The sequence below is a fragment of the Aquarana catesbeiana genome, linkage group LG02, assembly GCF_042186555.1.
Source record: "Aquarana catesbeiana isolate 2022-GZ linkage group LG02, ASM4218655v1, whole genome shotgun sequence".
Taxonomy (NCBI): Eukaryota; Metazoa; Chordata; class Amphibia; order Anura; family Ranidae; genus Aquarana; species Aquarana catesbeiana.
Window position 1 is genome coordinate 325,477,814 of NC_133325.1, and position 21,765 is coordinate 325,499,578.

The 21,765-nt window shown below is 45.2% G+C and overlaps 1 protein-coding gene across 1 annotated transcript in view; it reads left to right on the forward strand.

Moving 5' to 3' along the window:
- The window catches only part of SLC5A7 (solute carrier family 5 member 7), a 107,816-nt gene that overhangs the window by 76,772 nt on the left and 9,279 nt on the right, over nucleotides 1-21,765 (forward strand). The window contains exons 6-8 of the mRNA XM_073614797.1: nucleotides 746-889; nucleotides 4,916-5,069; nucleotides 12,817-13,034. Of these exons, the coding sequence (XP_073470898.1) occupies nucleotides 746-889; nucleotides 4,916-5,069; nucleotides 12,817-13,034 (516 nt within the window). The remainder of the gene's footprint in view (nucleotides 1-745; nucleotides 890-4,915; nucleotides 5,070-12,816; nucleotides 13,035-21,765) is intronic.

A 21,765-nucleotide genomic window follows, 5' to 3' on the forward strand; every position in this document is an offset into this window, starting at 1 on the left:
ATTTACACATACAGGGGAAGGTTTCCATTCATTAGGAGCGATCACCAGGTCCAGACCATAAATCATTTGGTCTTGCCCTGGGGACTGATCGGTCCTCTAATGAATCCGACCGTCGCGGGCCTGGGGGGGGCGGCGTACAGGTACGTTTATTTTCCCACCTGTGACATTCTGCCAACGTATATCGGCGTGCGGCGGTCGGGAACTGATTAAAGACTAAGGTCATCCTTTAAATATATTGGCCCATGCAGACAAGGAGGCCTACTGGTTTAAACTGCACTGTGCCAATTGTAAAAATATTGTTGAATGCTCCTGTAGGCCTTTTCTGTCACTCAGAAAGCCTGGCTGAAATGCTCCCAATCTTTACATTACTATATTTTGACTTATATTCAGGACATGGCAGATGTTGGGTACATTCCCCCAGGAATTAATATGCTTCCTCATTCAAAAGCCACGCATGTGCAGATCGCTCTCTTCACCTATCCTAACAATGTTGAGTTCAGCCATTGCGAGGATAGGGGGAGAGATAGTGCTGCATATGCTTGGCTTTATATAGGATATCTGTTTACTGTATATTTTGGCTTAGTATTTTTTTTTTTTTTTTTGAAAGAATATATAGTAGCTCTCCAAGGGTCATAAAATACAGCCCATATTTACCATAGAATATGACATTCATGTACTTTTAATATATGCTCATAATGTTTCAAGATCTGTGCAATATCAAATAATATGGCTCTTTATATTGCAGTGGATCAGTGTACCGTTTGCAATGATTCATCCCTCAGTTACAGACATCACAGTGACAGCTGTGGAAGAAGTCTACAAGGAGCCTTGGCTGGGCAGCATTAAGAGAGGAGATATCTGGTCTTGGATTGACAGTTTCATGCTTCTGGTAAACAATACATCTTATCTTTTAACCTTTCTCCACTCACTTCTGTAACTGTGAGACTGGGTGACACTGTTAAAGGCATTGTGCACTTTCAAATGTTTTTGTCGTTTTAACTAAGTGTTAGTATAGTTATAATCCATGTGTTTTTTTGTTGTATTTGCCTTAACTTGTAATGATGGCCTCACATGTTGTGGCTGCAGTTTATAGTGTCATGGCTGATTGATTCCCCTATCTCCATGCATCAATCCATCTAGCGTGTAGGCAGGTGCAGTCTACTTTTTCTACTGCAGGTGGTGTTCTTCCGAAGCGGCACTGCAGTTGGAGAGGAAGTCAGGAGGAGCACAGTTCCTCTATGATTTCCTGGGTCACTGGTAAAGTATCAGATTGGATTCTGCCATCCCATGTGACTCTGGTAGCCATGCTGCCACCCCATGTGACCTTGGCTGCCATCTTGGGTAAGGTAGAGCCTATTAAAGGCCCTTGCTCCCAGTTTTGGTGCACATTTTGCGAGTTGGCAGAGTACGGACAGTTACCCCATCTGGTAGGGACAGTACTAGCGGCAGGGAAAGGTTCCCAATGAGGGGGGAAAGCATAGGGCTTGCAACTTCTCTGGATTCTGAATTCTTCCCCTCTCTACAGACGCTGACAGTTTGGCTAAACTCTATTCTCTACACACTGCTGGAACTGTGAGTGTTCCTGGTTTGACTGCCTTCCCACTGGGTTATTTGTAAACTTATTCTGCGTTATTTCAATACAAGTTCTTCCATTGCATTGAGTGTGTTATTCTGCCGCACTATGCTGCACCTCACCTACAAGCTTGTCACTATTCCCCAGAGGGACAAGCAGCTTGAGTTTTGAGTTACATGCATGCCTATCTATCTATTCGCATCACAAATACATTCTAATTTTAGGAAAGAAACACATCTCTTCCAGCGTGGTAGCTCTTCAAATCGTCCTTGTGTTATGACTAGCACTATACTGTATAGCCAGTTTTTTAAATTTTTTTAAAATAAAAGTTTAAAGGGTAACTCCACTTTCGTGGGGGAAAAAAATAGCAAATAAAGAAAAAATAATATAGCATGTACAATAACAATGTTATTCTACAGCCACTGTAATTTTCTATAAATTCAATACAATATGGCTACCTGGAGGTGTTCTGTACATCGAGTGTATACTGACCACTCCCCAGAAACATCATTTCCTGTTTGTGTGAGTGGCTCACCAATTTTCCCAGAAGTCTGCCTAAGATACAAGTTAGATTTCAGGCATTCCCTGCAACAGAAATTTAATTTTTGGTGAGATACTTCCAGTAGGGACACATCTAAAGGGATAAGGGGCCCAGCAGCTTTCCTCAGTGCCCTGCAGCTGCCACAGCTGACTTATAATTATGAAACCACTCCTCTTAGACTCACTCAGTACAGAGGCACATACAAACACACATCTTCAGAATAACAAAAGGTATGATACTGCAACAAAGGTTGTTATAATCCTTGAAATGTACATAGATCACCCAGAGGTTAATGTTTTTTTCTCAACAAAAGTGGAGTTACTTAAAGTGGTTGTAAAGGTTTAGGGTTTTTTTTTACGTTAATGCGTTCTTTGCATTAAGGTAAAAAAACTTTCTGTGCCAGAGGATCCCCAAGCCTCCCCATACTTACCTGAGCCTGATCTAGATCCAGAGATGTGCACAAGAGCAGCGATTCTCTCTGCTCTCCCTCCTCACTGGACAGATTGAGGCAGGGAGCGGCTTTCTATGGGGGCACTAGCCAAAGAGAAGAAGCCAGGAGCACCGGCGGGGGGACCCGAGAAGAGGAGGATCGAGGCTGCTCTGTGCAATACCATTCACCCTCACAGAGCAGGTAAGTTTAGCATGTTTATTATTTTAATAACAAAAATTGGTTTAATATCACCTAATTAGAGTATTGAATTGTTAAAATGTAATAGTCTCACGCCATTCTCAAAAAATGGTCTTCTGCCATCCCACCCACTATTTAAGATGTCAATTACAGCCTGAAGTCTGGAATGCATAGACATCACCAGACGCTGGGTTTCATCCCTGGTGCTGCTCTGCCAGGCCCTCTACTGCAACTGTCTTCAGTTCCTGCTTTTTTGTCTACAGCAAGTGAAATGCATGCTCAATTGGATTCAAGTCAGGTGATTGACTTGGCCATTGCATAACATTCCACTTCTTTCCCTTAAAAAAACTCTTTGGTTGCTTTCGCAGTATGCTTCGGGTCATTGTCCATCTGCACCGTGAAGCGCCGTCCAATGAGTTCTGAAGCATTTTGCTGAATATGAGCAGATAATAATGCCCAAAACACTTCAGAATTCATCCTGCTGCTTTTGTCAGCAGTCACATCATCAATAAATACAATAGAACCTGTTCAATTGGCAGCCATACATGCCCACGCCATGACACTACCACCACCATGCTTCACTGATGAGGTGGTATGCTTTGGATCATGAGCAGTTCCTTTCCTTCTCCATACTCTTTTTTCCCATCACTCTGGTACAAGTTGATCTTGGTCTCATCTGTCCATAGGATGTTGTTCCAGAACTGTGAAGGGTTTTTTAGATGTTGTTTGGTAAACTCTAATCTGGCCTTCCTGTTTTTGAGGCTCACCAATGGTTTACATCTTGTGGTGAACCCTCTGTATTCACTCTGGTGAAGACTTTTTTTGATTGTTGACTTTGACACACATACACCTACCTCCTGGAGATTGTTCTTGATCTTACCAACTGTTGTGAAGGGTGTTTTCTTCACCAGGGAAAGAATTCTTCGGTCATCCACCACAGTTGTTTTCCGTGGTCTTCCGGGTCTTTTGGTGTCGCTGAGCTCACCGGTGCATTCTTTCTTTTTAAGGATGTTCCAAACAGTTGATTTAGCCACATCTAATGTTTTTGCTATCTCTCTGATGGGTTTGTTTTGTTTTTTCAGCCTAATGATGGCTTGCTTCATTGATAATGACAGCTCTTTGGATCTCATATTGAGAGTTGACAGCAACAGATTCCAAATGCAAATAGCAAACTTGAAATGAACTCTGGACCTTTTATCTGCTCCTTGTAAATGGGATAATGAGGGAATAACACACAATTGTCCCATTACTTTTGGTCCCTTAAAAAGTGGGAGGCACATATACAAACTGTTGTAATTCCTACACCGTTCACCTGATTTGGATGTAAATACCTTCAAATTAAAGCTGAAAGTCTGCAGTTAAAGCACATCTTGCTCATTTCATTTCAAATCCATTGTGGTGGTGTATAAAGCCAAAAAGATTAGAATTGTGTCGGTGTCCTAATATTTATGGACCTGACTGTATATGCCACCCAAGTCAGACCCTAATTAATCTATCCATTTGTCTCCATTCTCAGGGCATTCCTACAACACTCAACGCTGTCATATTAACAGAGATGGACATGCTTATTGGAGATTACTCTCCTTACCTTACCAGACCTCTTTCGTCCCCGTCCCCCCCTCCCAGCTGCCTCCCCCTCTTTCTTTTGCTGCCCACTCCAGGGCCGCAGCAGGGTAGTGCGGGAGGGGAATGAGAGGATTACTTATAGTCTGATCCAAGTTTCAGTTACACCTAATGTGGAAACCCTACATACAGGGCCCCAGCTTTGTCATTTATGTTATTTACTGTTACTGTTTCACCTGCATGTGACCTATTAGTTACTCGGTTCTTTTGCAGACCTCAAGGACTGACTTTTATGTCTAAACATTCTCTGTATGTCTGTTCCCGCTCTTTTGCTGGAAAAAAAAAAAAAAAATCCTAATAAATTTTATGTTATAAAAAAAAAAATTTATTAGTCTTCCTACAAATAGGAATAGGTAACAAGAACTGATGATGCTTATGAGCTAACTTGAGGCCACTAGCTTGAGGCTTGAGGCCACAAGTTGCCAAACCATCAAATTATCTTCACCCTGGTAAATTATCTCTGCAATAATTTAAATGACAGTGTCTGTGTCTAACATTCATTAAACATGCCTGAATATAGTAATAAACCCTCATTCTTTCCTATTTACAGATGCTAGGAGGAATTCCCTGGCAGGCCTATTTTCAGAGGGTCTTATCTGTTTCGTCTGCAACATATGCTCAAGTACTCTCTTTCTTAGCTGCTTTTGGTTGTTTGATAATGGCAATTCCTTCGATTCTAATTGGAGCCATTGGCGCCTCCGCAGGTAACTTGATTACATAGTTACATAGTTACATAGTTAGTCAGGTTAAAAAAAGACACAAGTCCATCTAGTTCAACCATAAAAATAAATAAATAAAAAATAATATCATACAATCCCATATACCCAATCCTATACCCACAGTTTCATCTGGGGCCAGGGCATATAGTAGTTTCAGAATTACTCTGCACAATGGCACTGGCAGAACAATACTGTCCTCTAAACCAGACTGTTATGAATTAGTATAGAGTATCCCATTTACCTAGTCTAGTTAACCACTTCCCTACCCGCCCATTGTTATATGACGTCCACAGATGGGATCTCCCATCCTGGGCAGGCATCATATGACGTCCTCAGCTTCTCTGCGGTATAGCTGATGTGCATGCCTGGCGGACGCGATGTCCGCCGGGCTCTCACGTTTGCTTGTTACAGAGCAGGACTGTGGATCTGTGTGACACATTAGTGGACAAAGCCTGACAGAATGGAAATCCGTGAGGAAAATAGTCCAATAAAGTGTATTAATGAAACACCAAAACAACTTGTGTGTTAGACTAGTGAAAATAATAAATAAGTACGTAGGTTAATCAGAAGGGACCAACCAACATTAAAGGCAGTACTGGTACGAACCCCTGACTATACCCAATGTGAGAAAGGGATCAAGAGATACTCACTCACTAATCCTCATTCAAAAAAGTGATAACCTTAAAAGTGATGTGGTGACACATATGCAAATAATAAATAGTGAAATACAATAACAGCCAATGTAGCTGTCATAAAAACGTCCTGTCAATAGTTAAATAAAAAAACTTCAATGACCGACATTCAAAAAAAAGAAGAAAAAGAATCAAAAGTCTGTAGTTGTCAAGATGATTGGTAGAAGACCTTCAGTCCAGGGATGGCATCCACAGGACAAGGGACTCAGCATATATCAAGATGGAGTAGGTAAAACATACTCTTACCGGAAATGGTGGACCCCTCGGCCAGCGGCCTAGGGGTCTAACAGGCTTAAGGATATGGGAGAAGACTTCCACGACAGTTGGAGGGGTTGGAGGGGACCCTCAACACTCACCAACCGACCTCTCAAGTAATGATGACTCACGGTCTGCAAGGGTTCAATCGGAGGATGTTCACAAGCAAGCCGCTTCAAAAGGCCAGGTATGGGTCCTCAAAATGGGGTTTTAAAAGAAGAAAACCACCCCATAGTGTAAATCCGCTTACTCAGAAGCATTTATTTAGTAAAACGAAGGTTAAACAACACGCCTTAACCCGGACACTCACAGTCAGGTATAGACAATAAAAAGCGCTATAAGATAAAAGTGGCAAGACAGGCATAACCACCCGACGCGTTTCGTCCTACGGGACTTCAACTGGGGTATATGACTGTCCGCCACCAATGCCTGTATATATATATAAAACTCATAATTACCTAATGGTAGCAGCTGTTTGTGCCATGTGTGCCGTTACTTCCGGGTTATCCGGAAGGGGGCGTCTAAATAGAGAAACCGCCAATCACGAAGAGACAAGACCTGGCTCCAAACCAAGCCTCTCTATGGACGGTCCCATCAAGGTGTAGCGTGGGCGGCGTCTACCTCCCTGATGGAAGGCAACGTCCATACGTGTCACTTCCCAGGGCCAATCACGGCCCAAATGCTAGAGGCGTCATACGTCCATGAAGGGGCGGAACTGACGAACCGTCCATGGTGTCAGTTCCGTAGCCGTCGGAAGTGACGAAAGATCGGACGCAGAAGCGTCACGTGGGAGCGCTCACTGAGAAGACGTGTGCGACGTCAGTTCCGTGATCTCCGGAAGTGACGAGGGATGGAACGCACATGTGAACCAAGCCTCCCTGAACCTGGGACGCAAACATAATAGTCCATCACTAAAAATACATATAACGTACTGTGAAGGCTGGCACGCATATGTGGTCCAGCCTCTAAAGGGGAAAGAAGAAAGAAATTTAGTATAACATGGCTCAAACGTCGCTAGATACAATAACCTAATACTGGCTAATAATACGATGTGTTACCATACTATAGAAATGTATAAAATTCACGAAATTCATGGAGGGTATCTAAATAAACTATACCAATATAATGTATAGCTCCAAACGGCTAATCAAAATCAACCAAAATAGGGGTTATAGAGAACAGTAAAATAGGTACATATTATTAGCAACAAATAATGTGTAAAAGGGGGGGAGAAAATATATTCAGCTAATTATAATCCCAAATCCCCATCTTAACACAAATACGCAAAGTAAAAATAACATAAAATTGCAAAAAGGATTAAAATCAGAGAGAGAGGACTACTGATGTAACTATCACGACTGGTTAATAAAAGCATTTATATCCCAGTCGACATTGAGGCCAAAAGGTAGGTAACATTTTAGTTGGTGTATCCAGAAAGTTTCCAATCTGGACACGCCCCTTTTCATCGACGCACCCCTCCAATGTGGAATAAATTTATCAATAACTTGGAATTGAATACCATTCGGATTTTGGTTGTGACATTGCAAAAAGTGTTTAGGGACACTATGATTCGTAAGGCCTTTTTTAATATTAGCTATGTGTTCATTACCTCTCACTGACAATGTACGTATGGTCCGGCCTACATACTGTTTTTTACAGGGACATGTGATCAAATAGACCACATATCTGGTCTCACATGTCAAGAAATGTTTTATCTGGTATTCCTTCCCCGTAAAGGTGGAGATGAATGTCTCCGTTCGTCTGCGTCCATTGATGTTGTGCAGACATACGTTACAACGTTTACAAGGGAAAAAGCCCTTCATATTGTGGAAAAATGAACGAATCGGAGGGGGATCGATAACATTAGCGGCAATTTGGCCTCTTATGGAAGGAGCCCCTTTAAAAATAATACTACTTCGTTCAGGAAGGACCGGACCCAATATCGGGTCATTCTTAAGAACTTTCCAGTGTCTAGCAAGGATTGCTTTGATCTGTTTATGTTGTATCGAAAAATTAGTCAGCAAGGACCATTTGTGTTTATTATCAGAGTTGTTTTTGGGGTGTCCCATCAATAAAGATTCCCTATTGATCTGAGCGATGTTCATAATTTCACTGTCCACATCTCCGGGGTCGTAGCCCTTATCGATGAACCTGGACCTTAAAATTTGTGTCTGTTGGAAGTACTCGGTAAGGTTGCTACAGTTGCGTCTAATCCGTGTGAATTGGCTACGTGGCACCGATTTCAGCCACGTAGCGTGGTGGCAACTATCGACCGGAATGTAACCATTCCGGTCGGTTGGTTTAAAAAATGTTTTAGTCTCTAGATGATCATTAACTACCATTATTTCTAGATCCAAAAAATGGATAGATGAAGCACTGATCTCATATTTTAGTTCAATCCCAATCTTATTATCATTGAGTTTCTTCAAAAAGGCATGTAAGGTATCTACGCTCCCTCTCCAGAGGAGGAGGATGTCGTCTATGTACCTCGCCCAGAGAGCTAACTCCGGGGGGTCGAGGGCATAGACGACATCCTCCTCCCACCGGGCCATAAAAATGTTGGCCAGGCTAGGGGCGAATTTAGCGCCCATAGCCACTCCCTTTCGTTGTATATAAAAATTTCCGTTATACCAGAAATAATTATGTGTAGTCGCGAACCTCAGCAGGTCCATAATGAATCTCTGCTGGGTTCTTGGGATAGAATCCTCTCTAGATAGAAAGAGTTCAACTGCAGCCAATCCCTCATCATGAGGTATGGAAGTATATAACGACGTTACATCAGCGGTAACGAGAAGTAGGTCTTTACTATAAGTTATATTATTGAGTTTGGAGATAGTATCTTTAGTATCTCTGAGATAGGATGGTGTAGATCGTACAATGGGCTGTAAGAAAAAATCTATATATTTCCCTATGCGGGAAGTAATGGACTCAATACCGCTAATAATGGGGCGGCCAGGTGGTTGAGTAACACTTTTATGTACCTTTGGTCAATAATAGATTACCGGGATTCTCGGGGCAGTCGGAATAAGAAAACTTTTTTCTTTATTATTTAGGATACCAAGTTGAAAACCAGTATCCACCAAGTCCGTGAGTGACCTCTTAAAGGATACTGTGGGGTTGGTATAGATCCTAGAGTATGTGTCTGTATCCCCCAGTATTCTAGTTATTTCTAAGTGGTAATCATTTTTATCTAATACAACTATTCCCCCCCCCTTATCAGCGGGACGGATAACTAAGTCCTTACGTTCGCATAGTTCCTTAAGTCCGATTCTTATAGTGGGGTTACTATATACTCTTTTAGATGGTAATTTGTCCAGGTCCTGTAGAACTAAGTCCCGAAACACTTTAATGGAAGGGGCAGTAGGGCCAGGGGGGTTGAAGAGAGAAGGGTTTGAGAGTCCTGAATGGACTATATGTGAATTGGTCTCTATTTTCGGTCTCGTGGGGTTAGAGATAATATATCTCTGTACATTTAGTTTTCGTACATATTTCTGGATGTCTATAAAAGTATTAAATTTATTTAATTTATTCGGGGGAGCAAACTTGAGGCCTTTCTCCAAGACCAAAAGTTCTGCTTCCGAAAGAGAAGTTTTACTCAAATTAAATATCCCACTTTCTGTCAGACCCTTTTTCTTTTGTCGGGAGCGCCTCCCCCCTCTGGTCCCGTGTTTCCGTCTATGGCTCGCTTGAATCTTACTTGTTCTTTGGGAAAATCCCCTTGGTAGGAGGGGCCTGGTTGTGATTGGTTATAATTAAAAGGAGATTTATTATAATAACTGTAGTCCGTCTCTCTATATGGATGATAAGAGTTAAGATTCTCACGTGATCTGTCCTCTCTCAGAGGGGAATACCTATTAAACGTACGTATAGGTGTCCTTTGTGGATAAGAATATTCATATTGTTCATTATATCTGTCGTGGTGGTTATCTCTTTTCGGTGTCAATCTCTGGCCCTCATAATGAGAGGACCTATCTCTCTGACCTCTCCCCCTCCCTCTCCCCACTCTCTCCCTACCTCTAGGGTGTGTCGGGGGTCCCCTCCGGTGTGGATTGGGTGTATGGGGGGGGCCAACCGATAATGGTCAACGGCCCTACGGTCTGTCACCCCTGTATTTTTCAACAGTGGTTGGGGGTGGGGAAGTTGTTGCTCCGAGACTTCCATCTGGCAGGGGCCGTTCTCAGGGGCAACCAGTTCACCATCCTTATTCTGCCAGGAAAAAACATTCCCATTTTTGTAGTCATTAACATCCCTGGTATATTTTTTTTGTGGGGAAGGAATACCAGATAAAACATTTCTTGACATGTGAGACCAGATATATGGTCTATTTGATCACATGTCCCTGTAAAAAACAGTATGTAGGCCGGACCATACGTACATTGTCAGTGAGAGGTAATGAACACATAGCTAATATTAAAAAAGGCCTTACGAATCATAGTGTCCCTAAACACTTTTTGCAATGTCACAACCAAAATCCGAATGGTATTCAATTCCAAGTTATTGATAAATTTATTCCACATTGGAGGGGTGCGTCGATGAAAAGGGGCGTGTCCAGATTGGAAACTTTCTGGATACACCAACTAAAATGTTACCTACCTTTTGGCCTCAATGTCGACTGGGATATAAATGCTTTTATTAACCAGTCGTGATAGTTACATCAGTAGTCCTCTCTCTCTGATTTTAATCCTTTTTGCAATTTTATGTTATTTTTACTTTGCGTATTTGTGTTAAGATGGGGATTTGGGATTATAATTAGCTGAATATATTTTCTCCCCCCCTTTTACACATTATTTGTTGCTAATAATATGTACCTATTTTACTGTTCTCTATAACCCCTATTTTGGTTGATTTTGATTAGCCGTTTGGAGCTATACATTATATTGGTATAGTTTATTTAGATACCCTCCATGAATTTCGTGAATTTTATACATTTCTATAGTATGGTAACACATCGTATTATTAGCCAGTATTAGGTTATTGTATCTAGCGACGTTTGAGCCATGTTATACTAAATTTCTTTCTTCTTTCCCCTTTAGAGGCTGGACCACATATGCGTGCCAGCCTTCACAGTACGTTATATGTATTTTTAGTGATGGACTATTATGTTTGCGTCCCAGGTTCAGGGAGGCTTGGTTCACATGTGCGTTCCATCCCTCGTCACTTCCGGAGATCACGGAACTGACGTCGCACACTTCTTCTCAGTGAGCGCTCCCACGTGACGCTTCTGCGTCCGATCTTTCGTCACTTCCGACGGCTACGGAACTGACACCATGGACGGTTCGTCAGTTCCGCCCCTTCATGGACGTATGACGCCTCTAGCATTTGGGCTGTGATTGGCCCTGGGAAGTGACACGTATGGACGTTGCCTTCCATCAGGGAGGTAGACGCCGCCCACGCTACACCTTGATGGGACCGTCCATAGAGAGGCTTGGTTTGGAGCCAGGTCTTGTCTCTTCGTGATTGGCGGTTTCTCTATTTAGACGCCCCCTTCCGGATAACCCGGAAGTAACGGCACACATGGCACAAACAGCTGCTACCATTAGGTAATTATGAGTTTTATATATATATACAGGCATTGGTGGCGGACAGTCATATACCCCAGTTGAAGTCCCGTAGGACGAAACGCGTCGGGTGGTTATGCCTGTCTTGCCACTTTTATCTTATAGCGCTTTTTATTGTCTATACCTGACTGTGAGTGTCCGGGTTAAGGCGTGTTGTTTAACCTTCGTTTTACTAAATAAATGCTTCTGAGTAAGCGGATTTACACTATGGGGTGGTTTTCTTCTTTTAAAACCCCATTTTGAGGACCCATACCTGGCCTTTTGAAGCGGCTTGCTTGTGAACATCCTCCGATTGAACCCTTGCAGACCGTGAGTCATCATTACTTGAGAGGTCGGTTGGTGAGTGTTGAGGGTCCCCTCCAACCCCTCCAACTGTCGTGGAAGTCTTCTCCCATATCCTTAAGCCTGTTAGACCCCTAGGCCGCTGGCCGAGGGGTCCACCATTTCCGGTAAGAGTATGTTTTACCTACTCCATCTTGATATATGCTGAGTCCCTTGTCCTGTGGATGCCATCCCTGGACTGAAGGTCTTCTACCAATCATCTTGACAACTACAGACTTTTGATTCTTTTTCTTCTTTTTTTTGAATGTCGGTCATTGAAGTTTTTTTATTTAACTATTGACAGGACGTTTTTATGACAGCTACATTGGCTGTTATTGTATTTCACTATTTATTATTTGCATATGTGTCACCACATCACTTTTAAGGTTATCACTTTTTTGAATGAGGATTAGTGAGTGAGTATCTCTTGATCCCTTTCTCACATTGGGTATAGTCAGGGGTTCGTACCAGTACTGCCTTTAATGTTGGTTGGTCCCTTCTGATTAACCTACGTACTTATTTATTATTTTCACTAGTCTAACACACAAGTTGTTTTGGTGTTTCATTAATACACTTTATTGGACTATTTTCCTCACGGATTTCCATTCTGTCAGGCTTTGTCCACTAATGTACATGATTATTTAGCGCCACACTTATGTACCCATTTTCTCTTCACAATTAGTCTGATTGTTGTGTTGGCAGCTTCCTCTCGTTTTAGGTGGCGCATTATTATTTATTTATTTGTTCCGAGTTACTATATACAAATGTATATGATTTGTCTACTTTGATTTAAATTCCAGGATTTAGTAATCCTGGGGTCCCGATGCACTAGTTACATCCAGCAATTAAAACAGAAATAAGATGACAGCACTTTTGCCTGACCTATTAAAGTTATTTATTTTTCAGACTGGAATCAAACCTCATATGGCTTACCTGATCCGGAGTCCAGAGAAGAAACAGACATGATTCTACCCATTGTACTTCAATATTTGTGCCCACCTTACATATCCTTCTTTGGACTTGGTGCAGTATCTGCTGCAGTAATGTCATCAGCTGACTCTTCCATCCTATCAGCCAGTTCAATGTTTGCCAGGAATATTTACCAACTTTCATTTAGGCAAAATGTAAGTTTTTTTCATTTAATCTCACCTGTTAAATGGGTAGCTTTATAGGAAGGGAAAGGGGAGAGTGAGGGTGTTACTTTATCAGCCTTCAGTTATCTTTTTTGAGTGTGTTAGTGTTGTCACCCTGCTCATTCTTTTCATGTTATTTAGCCATTGAGCTGCATGGGGAGCTGTGTCCTTCTCATCTCATGCATGTCCTGCATATGGCAGCTATGGGGCCTGGCTTGGGTCCCAGGGATGGGGAATGGTGGGCACATCTGTAGTTAAATTGCACCCCATTCTGACCCCTATCAGTGCACACCTACAATTTATTGTGGTGACTGCTCAAATGATTGGTGCTTTTAATTGTAAAGAGCAGCCAGCAGAGGAAGTCTTCTGTTACTCACTTCCTCTGTAGCTCTAACTGATCTGATCATGTAATGCAGAGCACTGCAGAGGGTGTGAGGAGGGTGTGAGGAGTGGGGCAGAGGGTGTGAGGAGTGGAATTCCTCTGCAGGCAGCAGCGATCAGCCTAACTGTCACTGCGAGCAATAGCAAGTCCACATTGATGGAAGTCTGAATGGAGTCGGGATCATTTATATTCAGATGCCTAAGCAGCAGCTACAAGTTATTTATATTAAGGTAGAAAAATATCTCTGCTAGTACACTCTATATGCCATGCTTTACATTCACTCTTCTGCATCAGCTCATTCTATATGACATGATGTACTTTCCCTATTCCGCGCCAGCTCATTCCATATACCACACTAAATATTCACTATTCTACATTATGCATCTTACTCCATATTAGAGATGTGCACGATGGAAAAATTTGTTTCGTTTTGGATTCATTCGTTAAGTAAATCATTTTGTTTAGTCATAATCGTTATGTTAGAATGATTTCTTTTTGGAATTCGTTTTGTGTATTCAGATTCTTTTGTATATTCGTTGTTCTGAATTGATTCATATTTTCAGAAAATATTTCAGAAGATTGGCTATATTAGTTTTATTGTGTTAAATTTGTTATTTTGTGAGATTACTTATGCAATGTGAGTCATCCCTGCTAGTCCAACCCACAAAGAGAAATGGAATGAGCTGATAGGACAATATCGACTGGAGTCGCATGTATCCGGAAGTAACAAATTGAACAAAATTAGTTTTTGGATTAGTTATGTTATGATTTGGAGATTCTGATCTAGCTCCATCCAACCCAAACACAATAAGTAGGAATCATCTTATTTCACTTTTATTCCTTACTATATTTATTGCAATGTGATTCAAGTTCATAGGTAGTGCATTTTTTATAATAATGAAAAATGTTAATGCAAAAAGAATCGGCTGATTATCCAACAGTCAAAGACTACCATGGCGCTCTCATCCGAAACATAAATATTCATTCATTGTGTTATTAAGTTGAATTAATTTCCTTTTATCTCAACTGACTTTGTTGGGCTGCACACATACAAACTAAACGAATGGTCTCCCAATACAAAAAGAATCTTATTAGAATATTAACGCTACGCTCACTAGAGTAAAAACGAGTGGATTCAAATCACTTTGGATAATTTGTTATGTCATTACCTTATTTCGAATGTTTCAAACATTGAAAAAAGGCTCAAATTATTGCATCATGTCATCCAAATGAAACAAATGAATTTGATGTTTTCGTTAAAATTCCGGATTCATTGAAATTCATTATTATTGTGATTCGGAGATTCAGATACAGCCGAATGTCCGTTTAACGAAAATGTTGGCCAAATTTAAATTCATAACAAAATGAATTACACATGTTTACTCCACATGCCACGCAGTATGATCTCTATTTTACACTGGATCAATTTCTATGTCATGATGTACATGATCTATTCAACCAGTTCATTAAGCATGCCATGCTGTATGTCCCCTGTACCACACTGCCTCATCCCCTATACCATGCTGCACTTTCCCTGGTCCGCAGTGTCTCAATCCATACACTACGCCATGCATTTCGCTATTCCACACTGCCTCATTTCATATGCCATGCTGTATGTTCCCTATTCCATACCACTACTTTTTTTATACACCTTGTTGTACAGGGCTGATCCCAGGTGGGTGCACGGAGTGCAGTGCACCCGGGCACCAGAGAGGTGGGGGCGCTGAAGCATCAGAGTGCTCCCCTCCCTCCTCCTCTCTGTGTCCAGAGGCGGCTCTCTCCGTGCTAATGTAGGGGGGTTTGTCCTGGGGGTCTGTACTAATGGAGGGGGGTTTGTCTTGGGGGGGTTGTACTAATGGAGGGGGGTTGTCCTGGGGGGTCTGTACTAATGGGGGGGTGGTTTGTCCTGGGGGGTCTGTACTGATGGAGGGGGGTTTGTCCTGAGGGGGTCTGTACTAATGGAGGGGGGTTTGTCCTGGGGGGTCTGTACTAATGGAGAGGGGGTTTAATCTGGGGGGGTCTGTAGTAATGGAGGGGGGTTGTTCTGGGGGTCTCTACTAATAGAGGGGGTTTGTCCTGGGGGTCTGTACTAATAGAGAGGGGGTTGTCCTGGGGGTCTGTACTAATGGAGGAGGGGTTTGTCCTGGGGGTCTGTACTAATGGAGGGGGGGGTTTGTCCTGGGGGGGTCTGTACTAATGGAGAGGGGGTTTGTCCTGGGGGGTCTGTACTAATGGACCAGGAGTTTGTCCTGGGGGGTCTGTACTAATGGAGGGGGTGGTTTTTCCTGGGGGGTCCGTACTAATGGAGGAGAGTTTGTCCTGGGGGGGTCTGTACTAATGGAGGGGGGTTGTTCTGGGGGTCTCTACTAATAGAGGGGGGTTTGTCCTGGGGGTCTGTACTAATGGAGGGGGGGGTTTGTCCTGGGGGGTCTGTACTAATGGAGGGGGGGTTTGTCCTGGGGGGTCTGTACTAATGGAGGGGGTGGTTTTTCCTGGGGGATCTGTACTAATGGAGGGGGGTTTGTCCTGGAGGGGGTTTGTACTAATGTAGGGGGGTTTGTCCTGGGGGTCTGTACTAATGGAGGGGGGTTTGTCTTGGGGGAGTTTGTACTACTGGAGGGGGGTTTGTCCTGGGGGGTCTGTACTAATGGAGGGGGGTGGTTTGTCCTGGGGGGTCTGTATTGATGGAGGGGGGTTTGTCCTGAGAGGGTCTATACTAATGTAGGGGAGTTTGTCCTGGGGGGTCTGTACTAATGGAGAGGGGGTTTGTCCTGAGGGGGAGTCTGTACTAATGGAGGGGGGTTTGTTCTGGGGGTCTCTACTAATAGAGGGTGTGACAAACCTAGCCGGAAAAGAGGCTTTGGAGGGGACTGAATGCCAGCCTCCTGCAAACCAATGTTCTATTATGTTTGTCTGCCTTGGATCACAGGATGTGTATTGCATTGGAGGGTTTGTGTTTGTCTGCCTTGGATCACAGGATGTGTATTGCATTGGAGGGTTTGTGTTTGTCTGCCTTGGATCACAGGATGTGTATTGCATTGGAGGGAGGGGGGATTCTTCCAACAGCTCTCCCTGCTAACACGGTGTACTGATGAGACGTTAAACACACCTGACCTGTGTGTCCATTGTCATTGGACAGTTTAACCCGCCCTCTTTTCCAAGGGTGGGGGGGAAAGAGTCTCTGAGTTATTTTATCTGTTGTGTCCATGTGTTATAATAAATGAATTGATTCCTGCTTGGAACCTGAAGACAGAGCCGTGTCTTTTTTGTATTTGTATGGGTTCCTTGTTCGGCTGATTGGAGTGTTCTGTAGCTGCCTTTGTGTTTGGGTATGAAATGTTCTAAACGACTTTAACCCCTTTCATACTCGGGGTGTCGTTACAGAGGGGGGTCTGTACTAATAGAGGGGGGTTGTCCTGGGGGTCTGTACTAATGGAGGAGGGGTTTGTCCTGGGTGTCTGTACCAATAGAGGGGGGTTGTCCTGGGGGACTGTACTAATGGAGGAGGGTTTGTCCTGGTGGGGGGGTCTGTACTAATGGAGGGGGGTTTGTCCTGGGGGGTCTGTACTAATGGAGGGGGGTTTGTCCTGGAGTCTGTACTAATGGAGGGGGGGTTTGTCCTGGGGGGGCTGTACTAATGAAGGGGGGATTTGTCCTGGTGGAGTCTGTACTAATGGAGGTGGGTTGTCCTGGGGGTCTGTACTAATGAAGGGGGGATTTGTCCTGGGGGGGTCTGTACTAATTGAGAGGGGTTTGTCTTGGGGGGGTTTGTACTACTGGAGGGGGGCTTGTCCTGGGGGGTCTGTACTGATGGAGGGGAGTTTGTCCTGGGGGGTCTGTACTAATGGAGGGGGGGTTTGTTCTGGGGGTCTCTACTAATGGGGGGGTTTGTCCTGGGGGTCTGTACTAATAGAGGGGGGTTGTCCTGGGGGTCTGTACTAATGGAGGAGGGGTTTGTCCTGGGGGTCTGTACTAATAGAGGGGGGTTGTCCTGGGGGGGTCTGTACTAATGGAGGAGGGTTTGTCCTGGTGGGGGGGTCTGTACTAATGGAGAGGGGTTTGTCCTGGGGGTCTGTACTAATGGAGGGGGGGGTTTGTCCTGGGGGGTCTGTACTAATGAAGGGGGGTTTTTTCCTGGTCGAGTCTGTACTAATGGAGGGGGGTTGTCCTGGGGGGTCTGTACTAATGAAGGGGGGATTTGTCCTGGGGGGTCTGTACTAATGGAGGGGGGTTTGTCTTGGGGGGTTTGTACTAATGGAGTGGGGCTTGTCCTAGGGGTCTGTACTAATGGAGGGAGGGTGGTTTGTCTTGGGGGGTCTGTACTGATGGAGGGGGGTTTGTCCTGAGGGGGTCTGTACTAATGGAGGGGGATTTGTCCTGCGGGGGTCTGTACTAATGGAGAGGGGGTTTGTCCTGAGGGGGTCTGTACTAATGGAGGGGGTTTGTTCTGGGGGTCTCTACTAATAGAGGGGGGTTTGTCCTGGGGGGGCTGTACTTATAGAGGGGGGTTATCCTGGGAGTCTGTACTAATGGAGGAGGGGTTTGTCCTGGGGGTCTGTACTAATGGAGGGGAGTTTGTCCTGGGGGGTCTGTACTAATGGAGGGGGGTTTGTCCTGGGGGTCTGTACTAATGGAGGGGGGGGTTTGTCCTGGGGGGTCTGTACTAATGGAGGGGGTGGTTTTTCCTGGGGGATCTGTACTAATGGAGGGGGGTTTGTCCTGGAGGGGGTTTGTACTAATGTAGGGGGGTTTGTCCTGGGGGGTCTGTACTAATGGAGGGGGGGGTGGTTTGTCCTGGGGGGTCTGTACTAATGGAGGGGGGTTTGTCTTGGGGGGTTTGTACTAATGGAGGGGGGGTTGTCCTGGGGGAGTCTGTACTAATGGAGGGGGGGTGGTTTGTCCTGGGGGGTCTGTACTGATGGAGGGGGGTTTGTACTAATGGAGGGGGGTTTGTCCTGGGGGTCTGTACTAATGGAGAGGGCATTTGTCCAGAGGGGGTCTGTACTAATGGAGGGGGTTTGTTCTGGGGTCTCTACTTATAGAGGGGGGTTTGTCCTGGGGGTCTGTACTAATAGAGGGGGGTTGTCCTGGGGGTCTGTACTAATGGAGGAGGGGTTTGTCCTGGGGGTCTGTACTAATGGAGGGGGGTTTGTCCTGGGGGTCTGTACTAATGGAAGGGTTTGTCCTGGGGGGTCTGTACTAATGGAGGGGGGTTTGTCCTGGTGGGGGGGTCTGTACTAATGGAGGGGAGTTTGTCCTGGGGTCTGTACTAATGGAGGGGGGGTTTGTCCTGGGGGGTCTGTACTAATGAAGGGGGGATTTGCCCTGGGGGGGTCTATACTAATGGAGTGGGGTTGTCCTGGGGGGTATGTACTAATGAAGGGGGATTTGTCCTGGGAGGGTCTGTACTAATGGAGGGGGGTTTCTCCTGGGGGGGTCTGTACTAATGGAGGGGGGGTTTGTCCTGGGGGGTCTTTACTAATGGAGGGGGTTTGTCCTGGGGGGTCTGTACTAATGGAGGGGTTTGTCCTGGGGGGTCTGTACTAATGGAGGGGGGGTTTGTCCTGGTGGAGGGGTCTGTACTAATGGAGGGGAGGTTTGTCCTGGGGGGTCTGTACTAATGGAGGGGGGTTTGTCCTGGGGTCTGTACTAATGAAGGGGAGATTGTCCTGGGGGGGTCTATACTAATGGAGTGGGGTTGTCCCGGGGGGTCTGTACTAATGAAGGGGGGATTTGTCCTGGGAGGGTCTGTACTAATGGAGGGGGGTTTCTCCTGGGGGGTTTGTACTAATGGAGGGGGGGTTTGTCCTGGGGGGTCTTTACTAATGGAGGGGGTTTGTACTAATGGAGGGGGGTTTGGCCTGGGAGGATCTGTACTAATGGAGGGGGTTTGCCCTGGTGAGGGTCTGTACTAATGGAGGGGGGTGGTTTGTCCTGGGGGTCTATACTGATGAAGGGGGGTCTGTACTGTTGGAGGGGTTTATACTTAGTAGAGGGTCTGCACTGATGAAGGGGGTCTATACTTAGTGGAGGGGGGTATGCACTGAGGGGTGATTATAGTTGGTGGAAGGGGGGTGACACCATGTTATACTGCACCTGGTGACACCAACCCTAGTTATGCCACTGCAGCTGCAGGCCCTTCTTTCCCCCCTCCCCCTCCCTCTCCTCCTCATGTGCACTGCTGTACTAGTGAGCGGCGCTGGCCAGCACAGCTGCCCATTATGTTTCTTCCCCGCCTTCATATCAGCCAGAGAAGAAATAGAATAGAAAAAGGAGCAGAGAAGAGGATTGTGGAACATGTAGTCCCGAGGACTGGCAGCCCCACTGTAAAACGGAAACTGCAGCCCACACAGCATGCTCAGCTGAATGGGAGAGAGAGAGAGCCAGGAGCCCGGGAAAGCTTTCAGGGAAGTACACCCAGGAGGGAGAGGGCAGTGCTAAGAGAACACTATGAGAGAGAGAACCCCGCTGCCCTGCACCATCAGAGGGAAAGCCACATAGCCTAGCACCATTACTGGTGGAGAAAGGAATGGAGTAATTGCCAGAATACAGATCTGGGTGCTACCCAGCGGAGTCGCCACCGGCAATTCAAAGTGAGCGGACTCCTGATCAGAGGAATCATTGCTGTATCGCTGGGTCAGGTGAGAGGGCCGATCGGCCATTATCTACTAATGTCCATAGGAACTGAAGTCTCTGACCATCTCCTGTATTATTTCTGCAGTCTCTGACCATCTCCTGTATTATACCTGCAGTCTATGACCATCTCTTGTATAATGTCTGCAGTCTCTGACCATCTCTTGTATAATGTCTGCAGTCTCTGACCATCTCTTGTATCATGTCTGCAGTCTCTGACCATCTCTTGTATCATGTCTGCAGTCTCTGACCAGCTTCTGTACCATGACTGCAGTCTCTGACCATCTCTTGTATCATGTCTGCAGTGTGGGGGGGAAAGAGTCTCTGAGTTATTTTATCTGTTGTGTCCATGTGTTATAATAAATGAGTTGATTCCTGCTTGGAACCTGAAGACAGAGCCGTGTCTCGTTTTTGGGGTGGATTATTTGTATGGGTTCCTTGTTCGGCTGATTGGAGTGTTCGGTAGCTGCCTTTGTGTTTGGGTATGAAATGTTCTAAACGACTTTAACCCCTTTCATACTCGGGGTGTCGTTACAGAGGGGGGTCTGTACTAATAGAGGGGGGTTGTCCTGGGGGTCTGTACTAATGGAGGAGGGGTTTGTCCTGGGTGTCTGTACCAATAGAGGGGGGTTGTCCTGGGGGACTGTACTAATGGAGGAGGGTTTGTCCTGGTGGGGGGGTCTGTACTAATGGAGGGGGGTTTGTCCTGGGGGGTCTGTACTAATGGAGGGGGGTTTGTCCTGGAGTCTGTACTAATGGAGGGGGGGTTTGTCCTGGGGGGTCTGTACTAATGAAGGGGGGATTTGTCCTGATGGAGTCTGTACTAATGGAGGTGGGTTGTCCTGGGGGTCTGTACTAATGAAGGGGGGATTTGTCCTGGGGGGGTCTGTACTAATTGAGAGGGGTTTGTCTTGGGGGGGTTTGTACTACTGGAGGGGGGCTTGTCCTGGGGGGTCTGTACTAATTGAGGGGGGTGGTTTGTCCTGGGGGGTCTGTACTGATGGAGGGGAGTTTGTCCTGGGGGGTCTGTACTAATGGAGGGGGGTTTGTTCTGGGGGTCTCTACTAATGGGGGGGTTTGTCCTGGGGGTCTGTACTAATAGAGGGGGGTTGTCCTGGGGGTCTGTACTAATGGAGGAGGGGTTTGTCCTGGGGGTCTGTACTAATAGAGGGGGGTGCGCTGGCAGGAGAAGAAAAAAACTCCTGCAAGCCGCATCTTTGGAGCGGTGAAGGAGCAGTGTATTCACCGCTCCTTCACCGCTCCTGCCCATTGAAATCAATGGGACAGCGCAGCTATACCGCGGCAATACCGCGGCTATAGCCGCGCTATACGAGTGGTTTTAACCCTTTTTCGGCCGCCAGCGGGGGGTTAAAACCGCACCTCTAGCGGCCGAATACCGCTGTAAGGCAGCGCTAAAAATAGCGCTGTTTTACCGCCGACGCCCCCTACTGCCCCAGTGTGAAAGGGGCCTTACAATAGATGTTGTTGATCAGATCACATCAGCATCATGGTCATCTTGATATACAGTACTCCATCATCTATCATCTATTTATAAGACTTTGCTTTGGAATATTTGTACATTATGATTGTTTATTAAACAGAATTCTGTGATTTACATTTCACTGCCATTTAGACATGTCCAAGATTATGAAGTGTTTTTAAAATGTAATATCTTAAAACTATAACACATCACGGTATTTCTTTTTT